The sequence below is a fragment of the Daphnia pulicaria genome, chromosome 3 (assembly GCF_021234035.1).
Source record: "Daphnia pulicaria isolate SC F1-1A chromosome 3, SC_F0-13Bv2, whole genome shotgun sequence".
Classification (NCBI taxonomy): Eukaryota; Metazoa; Arthropoda; class Branchiopoda; order Diplostraca; family Daphniidae; genus Daphnia; species Daphnia pulicaria.
This window is the reverse complement of record NC_060915.1, coordinates 11,332,568-11,349,943: the sequence shown is the minus strand read 5'-3', so window position 1 is coordinate 11,349,943 and position 17,376 is coordinate 11,332,568. Positions and strand designations below refer to the sequence as shown.

Here is a 17,376-nt window from a genome sequence, read left to right as displayed (position 1 = left end):
TAGAAAGAAGTATAGAAGGATGAAGTGTCAGTATTATAACCTTTAAAACAATGCAATATGTTAATATTCTATAGAGGTAACAAAGAAATGGCCTTGACTCCAAGGCTTTGCCTAGAGGAACAAGTGATTCAAAAGTCGTTAGCACGAGCGCATTATCAGTGTATCTTGGCTATCCGTCGCGGACGGAAGCTCAACTTTTATGGTTTTAGGGAATTCAATAATTATTTTCGAAGGAGCGCATCGGCGTGGTCAATCGTTTGATTTTAAAATAATAATGTCGATGATTCGAAACTTTTTTCGTCGGCGTACCTTTTTGATTGTTATAGTGACGCTTTGCCTGTGCCTTTTCACATTTTCGTATTTGACCTACGTCCCGCCAAACATCAACAATCTACAGCTACCATCAGCCGCTGTCAATGTAGTCTCCTCGACAACTGCTGACAATTTAGTCTCCTCGACAACTGCTGGATCGTTGATGGAAAACGTTACTAGTCAAGCTCATCCTAAATCTGTGAAAAAGCACAACAAACATGTGAGCTATCCTTGGCGAGACGATCCAGTCTGCAAAAATTTTACTGTCCAGGTACTTATTATTTTATTCAACATCTAATTTAATTGCACCGAGTACCATGTATCAGGGCTTGTTCCTACAAGAAGTGTACTATTTCATAAGTTTGTTTCAACAGTTGGCTGAGAGAGATAGTCTTCCGAAATGGGCTTTAACTTCTTTTCCGGGAAGTGGAGTCACCTGGACCAGACAGATGATTGAAGGTATCACCGGTATTTACACAGGCTCGGTTCATGAGCAGGATCCATCTCCGGTTCAAGTGGAAGGTACTGTATGTGACTCAAGTGCCAACATAATAAGGAGCATGGACTAATGTACGAGACATCAATACCAGAGTGATAAAACAGTCTCTGTGTATAATTTACACTTTGCAAATAGGCCTAGGAATTGATCTACTCGGCATTACCGACGACCCGTTTTGTGGGTGTACAATCATCGATAAAGACCACGAAGCGACAATCACAGTCAATGGATTAGAAGATTATTTCCGATTACTTCATCTGGAGGTGATTTAATTTAATTCATTTGCTTTCGTGGATAGTAACTTGATTGTGAATTCCAGGGCTATTCGGAAATATTTCGTAAGGATTACGGGTACCGAGGCGTTCTTCTCCTGCGAAATCCAATGGATGTCGTGTTCACATATCGCCATTGGCAATTGGCCGGCAAAGTGGGAAAGGCACCCCTGGAAAGCTTCCAGGGGCCGCAATGGCACAGAGTCGTAGAATTTGTGGCCTATGCTTGGGCGGACCACGCCATCCGCTGGATTGAGCAGATCGAGAAGGGGACCGTCATTTTCTACGAGCAATTACTCGGCCAGAATGCATCGATTGAGTTGGAACGACTGTTGGACGCCATGGACTTCAAGCCGCGAATGGTTGATCCGTCCCGGATGCGCTGCACTTTGGATCATAGAGATCGAACTGATCACAAGCGGCTCAACAAAAGCTGGTAAGGAACCTACAGTATTGTTTACTAGGTGGAAACAATTAAAACTAAAGTTTCGTTATTGTAATTAAATGAATACAGGATGCCATTAGAAGAAAGACAAAGGTTATTATTTATGCAATCAATCCACCGAGTCCAACAAAGCCTGCGACGGCGACATTGGCCACAACTTCCTGTCCATTTGTACGATCTCCATGACCTTGATAACAAAACCCGTAGTTAACGCGCACAGAAGTTCTGTTTAATGGGATGTCGTACATTTTTTGTACCAAGATCACTTGGAGCATTCAACACACCTGAATCACGTAAGTTTTCAGGTTTGTGAGTATAATTGTATATACTTTCGCGTCGCAACCGTATCGCATCAATCAAAAGATACGGAACGTATAAATTCGGAGACCTATAATTACGGCACGAATGCCCGAGGCTTTTTCTTGTCTGATTGCAAGTTGATTTAAGGTGATTAAAATTTACTCAAGAGCTCATTCGGTTTATATAAAATATCCTTCAAAAAATCACGTTAAATCCATCAGGTTTACGACAATTAACATATAAGAAAGAAACTTATGCCTTAATGATTAAACCTTTCGCAACAACTACCCATTTGCGTGCAGTTGTATTTATCCTCACTCAAAGTGGGTTAAACATTTTTTTTTTATTTTTTTAAAGAGAATAGTTAAAGAGCCAAAAAGGAAAATAGGCAATGAGATCCATTAATTAGGAGGACACTTACAGAAATGCAGTCAAAAGTTAAATTATGTACAATAATTTACAGACCCCAAAGAGCTAGTAGTTTTATGGGAGTAGAAAAGAAATTAGAAATGTGGCAAGCATACTTTACCAGCAAACAATTCTGATATGACTGTAATCCACAATGCAAGAACAAAAAATATGTAAGATAGTCCAACTTGAAAACTATTGGGAAGTTGGTATGGTTCTCCTCCTATTTCAGACATGGAAAATCCAAGCGGAAATATAACAGCAGCTAAGCAGAATAAAACCACTGCAAAAGAGAAAACAAATTATACCAAGTTGTCAAAATTTTGGCAGCTATAAAGGCTTTTTACTTGCAGCAAATCCAACCCATCTTGCATAAGGGACTACATTGTAATCCCAGTGGCTTGATATCAGTAAAACAACTGTTGTTGTTATACAAACACAACCAATGAAAATGCAAACAAGTGCCATCATCCATTCAGGGGTCAGATCCGGAGAGAAGCACACTTTTGGCCGATTATATAAAGTAGTACACGTCCACATTAACCCCAAAGATGTTTCTCCTGTTGATATTTGTGATCATTGTTTTAAAAAAATGTTAACAGTCAGAAGATGTTAAAAGTAAAAACGGTAAAAAACATTGTTGAAAAAATTCCTACCTCCAACATCAGTTACAATCCAAAATGGAAGAGCAAGGGCAATAATAGCAAAAATATCAGCAGTAAGAAATAATGCTCCTGAAATTAACGTTAACTTCTCCATAACACTATTTATTTTAAAGACTTTTTAAAACGTCTAAACTTGGGAGTTTCCTTTGAGTCCTCAAACAACAACAATCAAATCAAACGTCAAAAACGCTAACAAAGAATGGCAGTGTAGTGGCAGACCCGCAGACGATTCATTCAGCCCATTTTAGATTTTCATCCGGCCAGACGCCAGATGAATCCTTAAAATATTAATTTAGTAATTTAAAATAAAAAATTCCATCATTTATTTATTTTTAATTTTGACACTTTCATTTATTATTTATTTGTAAATTGGAATTGCAGGTAAATGACACTTTTTTCAAAAGTGCCAGGAAATGTGGCAACAAGCATCAACATTGAATTCGCGGCTCTAAATTTTGTTGTTGGGGGGGTTTGGGGCTTAGGGAATTGAGGTTGAATGTTGAATTAAGGTTCCATATACATTAGTTTTTTGTCGACTGTTTTGCTAGTTTCTGAGAATAGAAACAGTTTGATCGGATGTGAAGAAAGTTTTTGATTGTTAACGTGCACTACAAAGAAACAAACATGGGCCCTAAAAAGAAGGAAAGAGACACGGACCAGTCATCTTCATCCAAAGGTGGTCCAAAGGAAACCACTAACGGTCGTGCTGATACTGTTCAAGCAGATCACGAACTTTTTCTTCAAGCTTTTGAAAGTAAGAATATTTAACATTTAAGCTATTTTTCTGTTGCTTATAGAATTCATTTCATCACTTTGTTTTCTAGAACCAACTCAGATCTATAGATATCTGCGTACTCGTCATTTTATTTCGGTATTAATTTCAAAATGGTTTTAAAACAAAATGTCTACATTTGCTTTTTAATTATTAGCCTATATTTCTTCATCGCACTCTCAGTTACATGAATGGGAGATGTGCCAGAAACCACAAAAACAGGAAAACTTGCAAATTGGATAATATGCTTGAAAGCAAAGTTCAGAAAAGTTCTCAAAATGATGTAAATAATCGTTCTAAATATATGACATTGACTTTTCTTGGATTTTATGATCCCAAAGGTAAATATACCATGAATGTCAATGGTATTTGATCATTATTAACCACAGTTGTTCCAAAATCATTTCTACAGTAATTGGTTGTAGAGAACCAGTGAAGGTTGAAACACTTCTCTTACAAATAGGACACAAGAAAAGAAAAGATGTGTCCTCACCAATTATGCAGGTGAGTAGATTCCCAATATGTATATTTTTAAACTTTGAAAATAATTATACATATGGTTTTACTTTGATTAGATCAGTGTCGGTACAACAGAAGTATGTATAAATCCCAGTGAAGATTCACCTCCTCCCAAAGCTCCGACTGTCTCTATTTCGACCGAAGATCTTAGTTTACGGAATGGCCAACAGGTATTAAAAATTACTTTCCCGAAGTAACCTGTAAACAAAATATTGGTCTCAAATTACTTTAGGGCAATTCGTATGTCCTGCTGCTAAGAGTTTCTGCCACAACATTTTTGGAAAACGAACCTCAGTCTAAACGTCGCCGTGTGAGTGACGTATCAGCTACTGCGATAGTGACAGAAGAAACAACGCGGCTTTTCGGTGCCGAATTGATTGTTTACGACCGTCACTCACGGTGTCTTTTGATCGACGGAGATTATGAGCTTGCGATGAAGGAAATTAATTCTTTAGAATCGAGTGGAACCTCCCCCAGTGGCACAGAGAAATCCTCGCGCATTGCCAACACTTCTTGGAGCACCCTAGATTCCCCAAGCACCACTCCTCCCTTGAGTATTTTAGCTCATGGTCCGATGCTCAAATTCCGCTTAGAATGGGCCAACGATCCCATCTCGGCGCTTGTTGATCGGTTGGATAAATCTATCAACCCTCCTTCTTACTCCAATTCCTTACATTTTTTTTTTTTTAATAGACCGAAGCCGTATGTCGCAGTGGCGTCGACACAATCATCCGATAAGAGTAGCAGTAGCACTAGTAGCAATAGTAGTGTGGAAAAAAATCAAATCCACAGTTCGGATGAGCCGATGATTGTTCGCTACCAGTTCTTGTATAATGCAAGCAGACGGCAACAGACGGAAACCAGGAATGATTTTCGTTGCCCGTGGTGCTCACTGCATTGTCTCCAGTTGCCAGCTCTTCTGAAACACCTGAGATTGTGTCATTCAAGATTTAATTTTAGCCATGTTGTGCGTATGCTTTTTATTTCAATAACGATAAGTATTCTGAGACATTAAATCGTCTTTTTTGTTTCTTTTTAATATCTATTCGAAATGTAGGGTACGGATAAGGGTCATGTCAGAATTGACATCAGCGTTAATGATGCATACGATGGATCTTATTCAGGAAACCCACATGATCTTATAGCTCAGCCCTTGGCGTTGGGAGCATCATCTGGTGGCGCTGCCTTCGGTAGACAGGGTATGTTTTCTAGATTATAAGATCAAAATAAAAGAGAAGTTTCTTACACTTAAAAAACGAATATATTTGACGATATTTTAGGTCCTACCCGAAGAACTCCTATCACAGCTACACTACTGTGGAGACCGCGTCGCTTGCGGGCTTCTGGTCTTGATCCACTGCAAGCGGAAGGAGATGATGGCTACGAAGTTTGTGAGACTCAAAGGCCTTTTATTACGGGGCATAACAGGTAAGAACTCTACATTAATTTACAATGGGAATTTTATCTTACATTGTTTTTATCAATCTGATTAGATTATATCATCATACATCTACCTGCCTTCCTATTCAAGCCAAAGAGCTGGATGTGGATAGTGAAAACGAGACAGATCCGGAATGGCTTCGAGCCAAAACCTGCATGATGATTGACGAATTCACCGATGTTAACGAAGGAGAAAAAGAGCTGATGAAGCTGTGGAATCTCCACGTTCTCAAACATAAGTAAGATTAAAGTTATTCACTAGTATTTCTGATCAATGCAGCTTTTACGTAATACTTAATACCCCTAATACTTTTGTTTAGTTACGTTGGTGATTGCCAGATGGGCGTAGCGTTACAAATGTTTTTGGATAACCATGGGCAGGAATTGCTGAAACGAAATTTATATCGTAATTTTATTCTTCATCTCTCAAATTTATACGATTTTGGAATAATTGCACCTGCCACGGTGCTTAGAACCATCAATTCGCTGCAGCTCATTCTACAGCGAAGTCCCGAGCACCAAGAAATTTTAAAGCAGGCCTGGCTAGGCCAACTATTAAACAAACATGAAACAAACACCCTCACTTCTGCCTAATTAACTAATCCTTTGAACTTGGATTATCAATTAACTTTGTCTTCAAGCATTACTGAAAATAATGATTTATTTTGAAAACAATTCAATTATGTATTTCCTTCATTTGTCATACATTCATCATCCCACCATTAACCTTTCCATCTTTTAGAAATACACGTGATTTTGAATGAACTTGGGAGTATTCATTAATTGATTTATTCAAGTTAATTTGCTTACAAAAATCTAACATCTTTGTAATAGAATATTAATGATATTTAATTTCCCACTTATTTTACTAAAAGGTCAACAAGAAACAAATTGCGTGTTTTATAACGAAGCGCTGTGCTTTTTGATCCATTCGATTGCTACTTCCGGCTGTAGGATGAAAAGAAAATTAAGTAATTTCAACTTTTAACACATTCAAAGGTTTTAAATTCGTATGTAGTACCGTTGCGAAATAAAATGTTCCAGGCCGAAATACTTGACGTCCTATAAAACTCATAGCACTCTCAGGAAATATCACGTGTAGGTGCAGATGTTTAATAGAATTAAAAGGAGGCCAATGAAATCCCATTCTACAATTTAGTGAAAATCATTACTACCAGTTTTTTATGAGGATAAGAATCCATATGATACCTGCAATCACTCAAGTCTCCTCCATGATTCTTCACAAGTTGCTGTCCTACAGCTACCATTTCTTCAACTAATAAAAAACTATTGATCAGTTTATTTGAATTGATAATCAGGCAATTTACCCATGCTGACTGTTTCTATTGTAAGACTTTTAATATCATTGATGTGATCTCTAGGAATGACTAGAAGGTGGTTTTTAGCAGATGGTTTGATGTCATTAAAAGCCAAATATTTTAGATCCTATTTATGAAAAGAAATACAGTGCTCATTAGGAAATGTATATCTTTATCTTATTAAGTACCTTATTTTAATATATCTAAGCCATTTCTTACTGTGGTTTTCAGGTAATAGCTAGTCTACATATAAGATTAATTAATTCCCTGGAAGAAAATAAACCTATTTGCTACAAAACGCCTAATTTAATTGGTCAAAAATGAGAGAGGAAGAGCCTTAACCTGATGAACGATAGTTGCTGGCGCCAGACCTTCACAAATCTGGCAAAAAATGCATTTGATGGACTTTTGTACTGAAACCATTTTTAGGGAATTGTACTGTTTAGTTCAGTTCAGTCATACGTTTAAATATTGACAGTTTGACAATTGACAGTTGACACTGAGGGAATGGACTTTTCGCGTAGTCTGCAATTCTGTAAGGATGCCAAATTCCAAAAAGCAACAAGTTGTTTGTCATGATTTCGAAGTATTCACTTAGATTCATGAAGTAGGACATAAATATCCTGTAGCGTAAAAATCTTAAAGAAAATAAAAAATATGCATATTTCTGAAAAATCAATGGATAATATTATTATTAAAATCGTAGTTGGCAACGCCCAGGTCTTTATGAACTTCATTCTGCTTTTTAGAGGGAAAAGCATGGGTTGCGTTGGGTAAACGGTCTGGCAGTTATTTGTAACGCACCTCAGTACAATTTTCGCCATTCCAGATTCGTAGTTTCAACTTGAAATATTGCAGTTTCCCATTCGACTTGGATGATCCCATTTGTTACTGAAAATGGGAAGTCTCGCTGCAGATAGAGAGGTGTTCTTTCGAAGGATAAAGCGATTCTATTCGTCTTGGAAGGTAAGTTGGCGTAAAAAAACCATGACAGTTGGATTTCATTTCATGCAATGATATTATCTTAAAGAATGAAGACTCTGAACTTGGGTTTGCTGATATGGATGCATTGGTCACAGCTTTGGGGGCGGATGAGGAAGTTGTGTACAGCAAAACATCTGCTTTACAATCATGGCTTCTTGGATATGAATTGACTGATACAGTTATGGCTCTGTGTGAAGATTCCATCTATTTCCTTGCAAGTAAGAAAAAGATAGATTTCTTACGCCCGCTGGAGGCCATTAAAGAAGAGAAAGGCTTGCCTGCTGTTAAGCTGTTGATTCGTGACAAAGTAAATCATGATAAATATTTTCCATGTTTCTAGTTCAACAAAGAAATTTTTCTATTTTTTTTAGAGTGACAAAGATAAAGCCAATTTTGTGAAACTTATTGAAGCATTAAAAAAATCTAAAAAAGGAAAAAAGCTTGGAGTGTTCTCAAAAGACAGTTTTCATGGAGAGTTTATGGATGCATGGAACAATGCCATCAAGAAAGAAAAATTTGAGTAAGAAACATTAGAAAGTGTTATTAGAAATATATAGATAACAATGTGTGAAATCATATTTTCAGGACAGTTGATGTTAGTTCTGGGGCAGCTTACATGATGGCTCCTAAAGAAGAATCTGAACTGAATGTGATCAAGAAAGCATGTCAAGTATCTGTTGATTTATTCAACAAATATTTAAAAGAACAGGTTATGGAAATTGTAGATGCAGATAAAAAGGTTTGAGAAATTTATTATTATAATTTTTTTTTCAATGGGACTTAATTTGAATTTATTTGTCAAGGTCAAACATTCAAAATTAGCCGAAGGAGTGGAGAACGCAGCCACTGACAAGAAATATGTTTCTGGTGTCGATACGGGTCAAGTTGATATGTGTTATCCAGCCATCATTCAAAGTGGAGGGAATTATAGCCTGAAATTTAGTGCAGTGAGGTACATATATCAATTAGCAAACTTTATGTGAATACTTTAATGCTTCTTTTTATTTCACAGTGATGATAAACCCCTTCATTTTGGAGCAATTGTTTGCCTTTTAGGAGCACGTTACAAATCTTACTGCTCCAATATTGGTCGAACCCTACTTGTCAACCCCACTGAAAAGATGCAGGTAAAGAAAAAGATATTTTCATAAATCAGTCTATATTACATTCTTATGAACTTGTAGGATACATACAACTTCTTGTTATCGGTTGAAGACGAAATCTTGAAATCTCTGGTCGAAGGAGCAAAGTTTAGCGATGTTTATAATGCTGCTGAGGCATATGTAAAGAAAGAAAAACCAGCCCTTCTTGACAAGATGACAAAAACCCTTGGCTTTGTTACCGGAATTGAATTTCGAGAAAGCTCTTTGGTGATCGGCCCGAAGAATAACGCAGTTGTCAAAAAAGGAATGGTCTTCAATGTCAATCTTGGATTTGCTGACTTGGAAAATTCTGACGGCACCGATGATCGCTATAAGAAATATGTATTTATATAAATTAATAATATTTTTTTTTTGTTTATTTAAATTTATATTATGTTATTTTTTAAATATTAGGCTTTGTTTTTGAGCGATACTGTTATTGTATCCGATGTAAGTTATAATTTTGAACTTTTTCTTCTACTTGTTTTTTGACGAGTAACATAATTTTTAGGGTCCAGCTACTGTACTTACTGCTTCGAAAAAAAGGATTAAGAATATCGGTATATTCCTTAAAGATGAATCTGGAGAGGAAGAAGAGGAGGAGGAAGAGGACGAAGAAAAGCCATCACGACAGCCCCAGAATTTAGGTCGAGGCAAGCGGACCGCTATTCTTGATTCTAAACTTCGGGTACATTGTACTTTTCTTCTTATCATTTTCCATTGTTATAATTTATAATTTTTGTTTCTTTCAGGAAACATCTACCGAAGAAAAACGTAAGCAACATCAAAAAGAATTAGCTTCTCATCTAAATGAAGAAGCCAAACTTCGGCTTGCTCAGCAGAAGGTAAAGAAGACAAAAAGAAAATAAATGTGCAAAAGAATAACATTAAAATCTGATTTGGTTTTAGGGACGCTTGGAAGGCGATAAGATCCGGAAATCTACCGTGTCATATAAATCCGGGAAAGATTTGCCAAAAGAAGATGAAGTGAAGGAATTAAAGTTATATGTTGGTAAGCCCATAATTTCTCAAATATTTTTGAATGTGTGCTCTCAAATATGTGCTACAAAGAATGAATAATTCCACATTTAATATTTTAGATCGTAAGTACGAAACGGTCATCATGCCCATTTACGGAATTCCAGTTCCTTTTCACATTTCGACTATAAAGAATATCAGTCAAAGTGTCGAAGGAGACTATACTTACTTGCGTATAAACTTTTTCCACCCGGGTGCAACCATGGGTAGAGCTGAAACAGCTGCGTTTCCAAACCCTGAAGCCACATTCCTCAAAGAAATGTATGATCAAGAAAAGTTTCATTTTCGTTTCTTTTCATTTATATAATATTACATTTTTTAAATGAACGTTTAGTACATACCGAAGTACCAACATCAAAGAACCTGGAGAACTGTCATCTCCCTCTTCAAATCTTAACACAGCGTTCCGTTTAATCAAAGAAGTGCAAAAGCGATTTAAAACACGTGAAGCTGAGGAAAAAGAAAAGGAAGATTTGGTTAAGCAAGACACCCTGCTTCTTTCTCAAAATAAAGCCAATCCTAAATTAAAGGATCTCTACATCAGACCAAATGTAGCTCAGAAAAGAATTTTGGGTTCACTGGAGGCGCATACTAATGGATTTCGTTACACATCCGTAAGAGGAGATAAAGTAGACATCCTCTACAATAATATTCGACATGCTATCTTTCAACCATGTGATGGTGAGATGATTATTCTTCTGCACTTTCATCTCAAGGTATGCTTTTTCCTTTCAGTTTTTCTACATTACTAGGCATAGAAATAACCAACGATATATATATAAAAACTATCACTTTACATTTCAGAATGCCATCATGTTTGGAAAGAAAAAGCACAATGATGTCCAGTTTTACACCGAAGTAGGTGAAATCACTACTGATCTTGGCAAACATCAACACATGCACGACCGCGACGATCTGGCTGCAGAACAGGCAGAACGAGAGTTAAGACATAAATTGAAAACTGCTTTCAAAACATTCTGTGAGAAGGTACGGTCTTGTTAAATGAAATTCTAATTGTCTGTGATCCTTTTTTAACGAATTCCAAAAAATTTAAGGTTGAAACCATGACTAGGAACGAGGTTGAATTTGATGCTCCTTTCCGTGAACTTGGTTTCCCTGGTGTACCTTTCCGCAGTACAGTTCTCCTTCAACCCACTTCAGGATGTCTCGTAAACTTAGTAGAATGGGTAGGTTGACAATTTTTTATAATTATAATGGTAATATTAACAATGATTTCATTTGTTTAGCCTCCTTTCGTCATTTCACTGGAAGACATGGAACTTGTCCATTTCGAACGTGTTCAGTTCCATTTGAAGAACTTCGATATGGTCTTCGTTTTCAAAAATTATCATCGAAAAGTAGCAATGGTGAATGCCGTACCGATGAACATGCTCGATCATGTCAAGGAATGGCTCAAGTAAAGAAATTCAGACATGTTTGTGTAATGTTCTGTTGATTCATTTATTGTTCATTTCTGTTTAGTTCGTGCGATATTCGTTATACAGAGGGAGTTCAATCCTTGAACTGGTCAAAAATTATGAAAACGATTACGGATGATCCAGAAGCTTTTTTTGATCTCGGAGGATGGACTTTCCTTGACCCCGAATCGGGCAGTGAAGGTGGAAAGGGATCTGACGAGGAAGACTCTGAGGAAGATGAATACGCTCCGACCGACGTCGATGATGAAGAGGATGATGAATCTGACAGCGAATATTCAGAAGCAGATTCGTCTGATATGTCAGACGATAGTGACTCGGGCAGTGAAGAAGGTGGTGGCGGTAGCTCCGACGAGTCGGGTAAAGACTGGTCTGATCTTGAACGTGAAGCTGCCGAAGCCGATAGAGAGCACGTCAATTTTGAGGATGAATACTCAAGAAGCCGTGGGGGAAAAGGTGCTGCACCCCCACCTCCATCTAAAAGGTATAGTGATTGCAAGTGTTTTACCATTACAATGGATCAATAACGTTGCTTTCTTCGACGTTTAATAATTCATTTGCTAACACATTTAATTTGAATTGTTTAGCAGGGGCCATTCTTCCTCCAGCAAACCATCGAGCAAGCCGTCAAGCAAGCCATCCAGTGGGCACAAAAGAAGTCGAGAATCTTCTAGTGGCGACCGTCACAAGAAATCACCCAAGAAATCAAGGAAATAGAAAACAACCGAGAAGGATGTGCGTTTCTAACTGTACCGAAGGCTCAGTTTTACCGTATTTTTACTTTCCTTTATGGATCCTTGTTTTATGATCCTTATATTTAACTTGAAATCTTTCGTAAAGCTCGGTAAGTAACAAACCGTTACTCACTTTTGAATTAGTTGCCGAATGCTTCTCGTTTCAATTGTAATCCGTTCTTCAACCAAGTTAATACACCATTCAAGAACTTACTAGCTAATTTAATAAAAAACATTGCTACAGAAATCGAATGAAAAATGACAGTTTATTGTTTTCTAACATGATCAAAATCATTACATGTCGCTGTAACGACCCCATTTCAATCGTTGCTTCCTAATTTCCACCCGAAGCCAAGAAGGTAAGTTGTTGTTCTCGGGTAGAGCATTAGGATATTTGTACTCGGGTTCTTTAGGTTTGAATGGATCAACCGTCTTTAGGCGCTTAAGAAGTAATTCTTTTGATATTTGTTTTTGGTCGCGATGTTTGTCCATGTATCTAGAAAAACAATTTTTCTTTTTAGTTTTTTCATAATTCTCAAATATAACATAAAAATGCCATACAAGTTGAAAGGTTGTTTCTTGGGAAACCAAATTGGGGGCTTCTTATAAGGTTCGGGAAAATCAAATTCATAGATCGGTTCTTTCATATCTGCGCTTTAAGAAGTTATGTAAAAGTAGGCTGTGAATTTTAAAGCAGATTTGGTGAGACTTACTTAAAGTTTTATGGAAAAAATCCGTTAATGAAATATCCCAGTCACTCTGAAAAAATGATAATCCTGCAGGTGTGATATAATCTTGGAATTCTTTATAGAATCTCTTCATATGAAATGTCCTGTTGGTAAGCTCTAAGCTAAAATGCAATCAATAATCAGCAAGTTTTTTATTCATTTTATTTTTAGAAAATTTACCATGGAGCAGTCCTTTGATAAGAGCTAAAATTAATTTTTTTCTCTTGCTTGTACAGAACAAATACAAGTCTTTGACTTCCAGTTCCTCGTGGTGGAAAAGGTTGCAAATAACTAACAACTTCCTCTCCTTTATCAATGTTATTGCCAGGAATATTCCCACTGAAATCAAATTGTCTTTATAATGGAATAATCCTTTGACATAAAAACACTCCATACTCACATGAACCAATGCACATATTCAGCATCTTTTTCACTCAAATGGCCATCTGGATTTGTCAAAACCAAAGTCCACAGCGAAGATGGATCAGCTTCATATGACACAATAGGGGGCAATGCAGCCTGAAGTTGCACATAAGAATTAATACAAATTTTTAGAAAATTTACAAATGTTGCACCTCATAAGGCTTTATCTGATTTCCAAAATAAACTGGCATGGTAGAACCATCAGTTTGTTGATATCCAATTGAAAGTGGAATTCTTGGCACGAAGAAAGCTTCTCCAAAAAGATCTTTAAAAATATTATAATGCTCAGCTATAGCTTTGATTTGGAAGGGAGCAGCTGTTTTAAGCCATTCTTTTCTGATCTCTTTTAATGATATTTCTTCAATTGATGATGCTTCTGCAGATTTTTTCATTGATCGTTGCATCTCGAGTCTTGGACCATTTTCTTCTGCTCTCGAAGCCTTGAGGTGAGGTAAGCCTATATTAACCTTGAAATGAAGACTGGGATCCTTTTCCGCAAAAGCAATTTCTAAAAATTATTGGGAAATGTCGAATAAAATTATTTTTATCTGAACCGGTAACAAACATTTCTGTACCTTCTAATCGCTGCTTCAGTGTTCGAGCAACGTCTGGCGCTTTTCCTCTAAGTTCACGATTAGGCTGTATATATACAGGCTGAAGTTTTAATAATAAATTACGGGCAAATTTGAATTGATTTAGTAAATTAGACATTTTTTAATTTCCCAATTTGCCTTTTTATTTCTACCACATCCGATCGTCCGCTTCTTCACGTGTTGACATGCGCAAACGCCATCTGGTAATTGTAATTCGAACCAAATGAATTAAGCACGATATCGAAGGTCTTTTGTTGTTGTTTGTCGATTTCAGGCTAAATTCTTGCCGCGTGGTGAGCTGCTTACCATACATGTATATGAAATCAAATGGAAATAAACTATTGGTTTTGAAAAATACTATAATTACTATATTTAAAAAATATTCAAAAGCTTCAATGATTTTATGATAATAGAATGCTGAATTGCTGATTTTGTTTAGGATGAATTCTTGGTCGTTATTCGTTATCGTTTTCGGCCTTGCGTTCATATCGGGGCCTTACGCTACCGTTACCGACTTTATGGCGCGGCGATCTGCATGTCTTAAATTGTTTATTAGTCTATCCATTTAAAGAGGTCGTCGTTTTAGACGAACTAACGCAAATGTTTTGTTCTTTTGATCGTTTTAATAGTTTTCTCCTTCTTAATTGAATAGCTCTTATTATACGTGGGTCGGTCGTACTAAATAGTATTGTTGTCATCTTGCAAGTTTATAATCGTTGTATCAAATCTTAAGTAATCAATCTAATAAGAGATGGCTGATTCGAATTTATCTGGTGGGCTTTCAATTCCGGGGTCTGCACAACGACGAAAAAAAGCCTTCAGTGTTTCTCTTCGCGAAAATGATTTTGACATTTCCGAAGTACCTTGTTTGGAAGAAGAAATAATCTCTTTAGATAATGATAGAAATCTAACACCTGTTGCAGACAAATGTTATAGTTGTGGACAAACTTTACCATACAAAGCTTCAAATGAAAGGGATGTTAGCCAAAGCAGAACTCCAATTAACAACTGTAGTCCCAAAAATCATAGCTTGATTAAAAATTCAAGAACTGAGCTGCAACCACATACTACTTCACAGTTAGTATATATTTATCTTACAGTCATCTATTTATTTTGTAGAAATCTTAATAAGTTATTTGTTTCATAGTTTGGATTACGAGTCATGTACGTCTAGTGGAGAAAATCATCTTAGTTTGGGTAATATTTATAATTTGTTCCATTATATTTTTCAATCTACTACTGATAATCAATAATCTTAACATTGTAGATCATTGCCATAGGGCAAGAGTGTTGACAACTGATTCAAAGGCAAAAAAGAAGCTTATACTGGCAAGCATTCTTTGTTTGGTCTTCATGGTAGGAGAAGCTGTGGGTATTATTCATTCTCTAGTCTAGGCTCATATTTTTTAAAATTTTCTAAAAAAATTATATACTTCTATCAGGAGGATATCTTGCAAATAGTTTGGCCATAGCCACAGATGCAGCTCACCTTCTCACAGATTTTGCCTCATTTATGATATCACTTTTTAGTTTATGGCTTGCTTCGAGACCTCCTACCAAACGAATGAGCTTCGGATGGTACCGCGCAGGTATTTCGTGTTTCTAAGTGTTCTTGTGCATTTTAGTACATAAATCTTTTTCTTGTTTTTAGAGGTTATTGGTGCATTAACATCTGTTTTGATGATTTGGTAATTTCAATATTAATAATAACACTCACCACCAAATGTTACATTGACTTATGTATGTAGGGTTGTAACAGGGATTTTAGTTTACCTGGCCATTCAGAGACTTGTTAATAAAGATTTCGACATTGAAGCAAAAATCATGTTGATAACTTCGGGTCTAGGAGTGGTCATAAACTTAGTAATGGGTTGCACGCTCCATCAACATGGACACAGCCATGGGGGAAGCAACCACCAGCACAGCCACTCAGCTCCAATCCATGACGCTGAAAACCAACCTCTACTCTCTCATAGCCATGTAGGACACACTCACGATGATGTTGAGAATATCAACGTTCGAGCGGGTAAGTCAATACCTATTTTTGCGATTGACAGAAACTTTGGTTATTAACATATTGTATTTTACTTTGTTCTTACAGCCTTTATTCACGTTGTTGGAGATTTCGTTCAAAGTCTCGGCGTTTTCATTGCCGCAATAATAATTTTTTTCCAGGTTGGTTTTTGCCTTTTTGTCAACTGTCGAATATCATCGCTAATTCTGACTCATTTTTTTAAATTTCATAGCCGGATTGGGCATTTATTGATCCTATCTGCACTTTTCTATTTTCGATCTTAGTTCTTTTCACTACGATCGCAATTTTAAAAGATGCGTTGACTGTTTTGATGGAGGGTAATAGTTGTCATTCTATTTCAATTGATTTTATTTCATCTATTCAACTCTCATATTTTACAGGCTTGCCTCGGGGACTGGATTTTAATAGAGTACAGCACACGTTTTTGTCTATCGATGGTATTTCTACCAAATTTTGTAAGATTAAATGTGTTGTCTAATTTTTTATTCTTCTGTTCATAAGGCGTGATTCGTGTACACAACCTTCGTATATGGGCTCTTACAATGGATAAAGTCGCCTTGTCCGCACATTTGGCCATTCGTGAGCAATAGTAACTTAACACTTGTTTTTCAACTAACTTTTAGTTTTTTTTTTAGGGCGTGGGTCGAAGACTCAAGAAGTGTTAATACAAGCTTCGCAACTGGTGCGTTCTAAATTTAATGTGTTTGAAATGACGTTACAAATAGAGAAATTTGAGGCTGGAATGGAAGATTGTGTGCAGTGCCAAGATCCTGTAGATTGATTCTTTTATAGAAACTGTGTATTTGCAATCTCAAGTTCAAACTCCCTTCTGAGAATTGCATTTTCTTATATTTGCTCATATTGGCCTCGAACATATTAAAGCCTTACAAACGATATGTTTGCTTTGTTCGCTATGTAATTGGTAAGCGTGCTGCATGAAGTTGAATAAAATAATTGTACTCTTTTTATTTCACTCGTCATAGTTGGGGCACAGACAACGAAGTATCCATGCGGTCATTCTCAATACTTGCCAAGTTAACACGCATAACATTAATACCCTTCTTTAATTCCTGTCAAGTAAAGATGAATAAACATTCTTAAATATGCTTATTGTTAAATATACCTTAATTTCTGCTTGTTGTTTTGCAAGTCGTATTTTAGTTAGGACTAGATCTTTCCCCTGAGCAGCAGGAGGATAGGAAGAGTCACATTATTTTCATGTAGAAAAAAAAAAACGTAAAGGGTTTAAGCAACCGTTTTTCACAACGGAAAGCCAGAAGCTTTCTACGTTAAGGTTGCTTAAACCGAAAAT

At 36.6% G+C, this 17,376-nt stretch overlaps 7 protein-coding genes across 9 annotated transcripts; 4 read left to right on the top strand and 3 right to left on the bottom strand.

Annotated features, from left to right (window-relative positions):
• The first annotated feature begins 27 nt into the window (after positions 1-27).
• Positions 28-2,265, top strand: LOC124328747 (WSC domain-containing protein 1-like). The gene is made up of 5 exons (XM_046787582.1): positions 28-583; positions 687-834; positions 947-1,074; positions 1,131-1,519; positions 1,598-2,265. Exons 1-5 carry the CDS (start codon positions 200-202, stop codon positions 1,737-1,739), a joined length of 1,191 nt encoding a protein of 396 aa, XP_046643538.1. The 5' UTR covers positions 28-199; the 3' UTR covers positions 1,740-2,265.
• Positions 2,219-3,134, bottom strand: LOC124328774 (uncharacterized protein C16orf52 homolog A-like). The gene is made up of 3 exons (XM_046787614.1): positions 2,893-3,134; positions 2,584-2,796; positions 2,219-2,519 (listed from the first exon to the last, which is right to left on the bottom strand). The coding sequence occupies exons 1-3, from the start codon at positions 2,993-2,995 to the stop codon at positions 2,332-2,334; spliced, it is 504 nt and encodes a 167-aa protein (XP_046643570.1). The 5' UTR covers positions 2,996-3,134; the 3' UTR covers positions 2,219-2,331.
• Positions 3,135-3,346: 212 nt separating this feature from the next.
• LOC124328722 (polycomb protein SUZ12-like) lies at positions 3,347-6,397 on the top strand. The gene is made up of 11 exons (XM_046787543.1): positions 3,347-3,655; positions 3,726-3,772; positions 3,831-4,014; positions 4,086-4,177; positions 4,249-4,362; positions 4,425-4,822; positions 4,886-5,159; positions 5,250-5,391; positions 5,473-5,620; positions 5,686-5,871; positions 5,953-6,397. Exons 1-11 carry the CDS (start codon positions 3,526-3,528, stop codon positions 6,224-6,226), a joined length of 1,989 nt encoding a protein of 662 aa, XP_046643499.1. The 5' UTR covers positions 3,347-3,525; the 3' UTR covers positions 6,227-6,397.
• An 8-nt stretch (positions 6,398-6,405) lies between these two features.
• On the bottom strand, positions 6,406-7,460 carry LOC124328776 (adenosine 5'-monophosphoramidase HINT3-like). The gene is made up of 5 exons (XM_046787616.1): positions 7,294-7,460; positions 6,961-7,078; positions 6,842-6,908; positions 6,654-6,780; positions 6,406-6,580 (listed from the first exon to the last, which is right to left on the bottom strand). The coding sequence occupies exons 1-5, from the start codon at positions 7,372-7,374 to the stop codon at positions 6,533-6,535; spliced, it is 441 nt and encodes a 146-aa protein (XP_046643572.1). The 5' UTR covers positions 7,375-7,460; the 3' UTR covers positions 6,406-6,532.
• A 224-nt stretch (positions 7,461-7,684) lies between these two features.
• Positions 7,685-12,498, top strand: LOC124328706 (FACT complex subunit spt16-like). 2 transcript variants are annotated; one of them, XM_046787520.1, is made up of 18 exons: positions 7,685-7,917; positions 7,982-8,242; positions 8,307-8,455; positions 8,521-8,674; positions 8,739-8,887; positions 8,948-9,062; positions 9,120-9,419; positions 9,492-9,527; positions 9,589-9,765; positions 9,830-9,922; positions 9,987-10,089; positions 10,178-10,376; positions 10,450-10,831; positions 10,920-11,102; positions 11,171-11,302; positions 11,363-11,532; positions 11,598-12,035; positions 12,142-12,498. In XM_046787520.1, exons 1-18 carry the CDS (start codon positions 7,849-7,851, stop codon positions 12,266-12,268), a joined length of 3,237 nt encoding a protein of 1,078 aa, XP_046643476.1. In that variant the 5' UTR covers positions 7,685-7,848; the 3' UTR covers positions 12,269-12,498. The 2 variants fall into 2 exon arrangements, with proteins under 2 accessions (XP_046643476.1, XP_046643475.1); XM_046787519.1 differs by having other exon boundaries at positions 12,139-12,498.
• A 34-nt stretch (positions 12,499-12,532) lies between these two features.
• Positions 12,533-14,243, bottom strand: LOC124328746 (39S ribosomal protein L38, mitochondrial-like). Of its 2 annotated transcripts, XM_046787580.1 has the most exons (7): positions 14,012-14,242; positions 13,589-13,944; positions 13,414-13,532; positions 13,194-13,352; positions 12,999-13,135; positions 12,847-12,934; positions 12,533-12,781 (listed from the first exon to the last, which is right to left on the bottom strand). In XM_046787580.1, exons 1-7 carry the CDS (start codon positions 14,145-14,147, stop codon positions 12,580-12,582), a joined length of 1,197 nt encoding a protein of 398 aa, XP_046643536.1. In that variant the 5' UTR covers positions 14,148-14,242; the 3' UTR covers positions 12,533-12,579. The 2 variants fall into 2 exon arrangements, with proteins under 2 accessions (XP_046643536.1, XP_046643537.1); XM_046787581.1 differs by lacking the exon at positions 12,847-12,934 and having other exon boundaries at positions 14,012-14,243.
• Positions 14,244-14,547: 304 nt separating this feature from the next.
• Positions 14,548-17,030, top strand: LOC124328736 (zinc transporter 2-like). Its single transcript, XM_046787566.1, has 11 exons — positions 14,548-15,106; positions 15,177-15,226; positions 15,297-15,401; positions 15,472-15,618; positions 15,681-15,717; positions 15,778-16,055; positions 16,131-16,204; positions 16,276-16,381; positions 16,445-16,501; positions 16,566-16,643; positions 16,700-17,030. Exons 1-11 carry the CDS (start codon positions 14,781-14,783, stop codon positions 16,843-16,845), a joined length of 1,404 nt encoding a protein of 467 aa, XP_046643522.1. The 5' UTR covers positions 14,548-14,780; the 3' UTR covers positions 16,846-17,030.
• Positions 17,031-17,376: the final 346 nt, after the last annotated feature.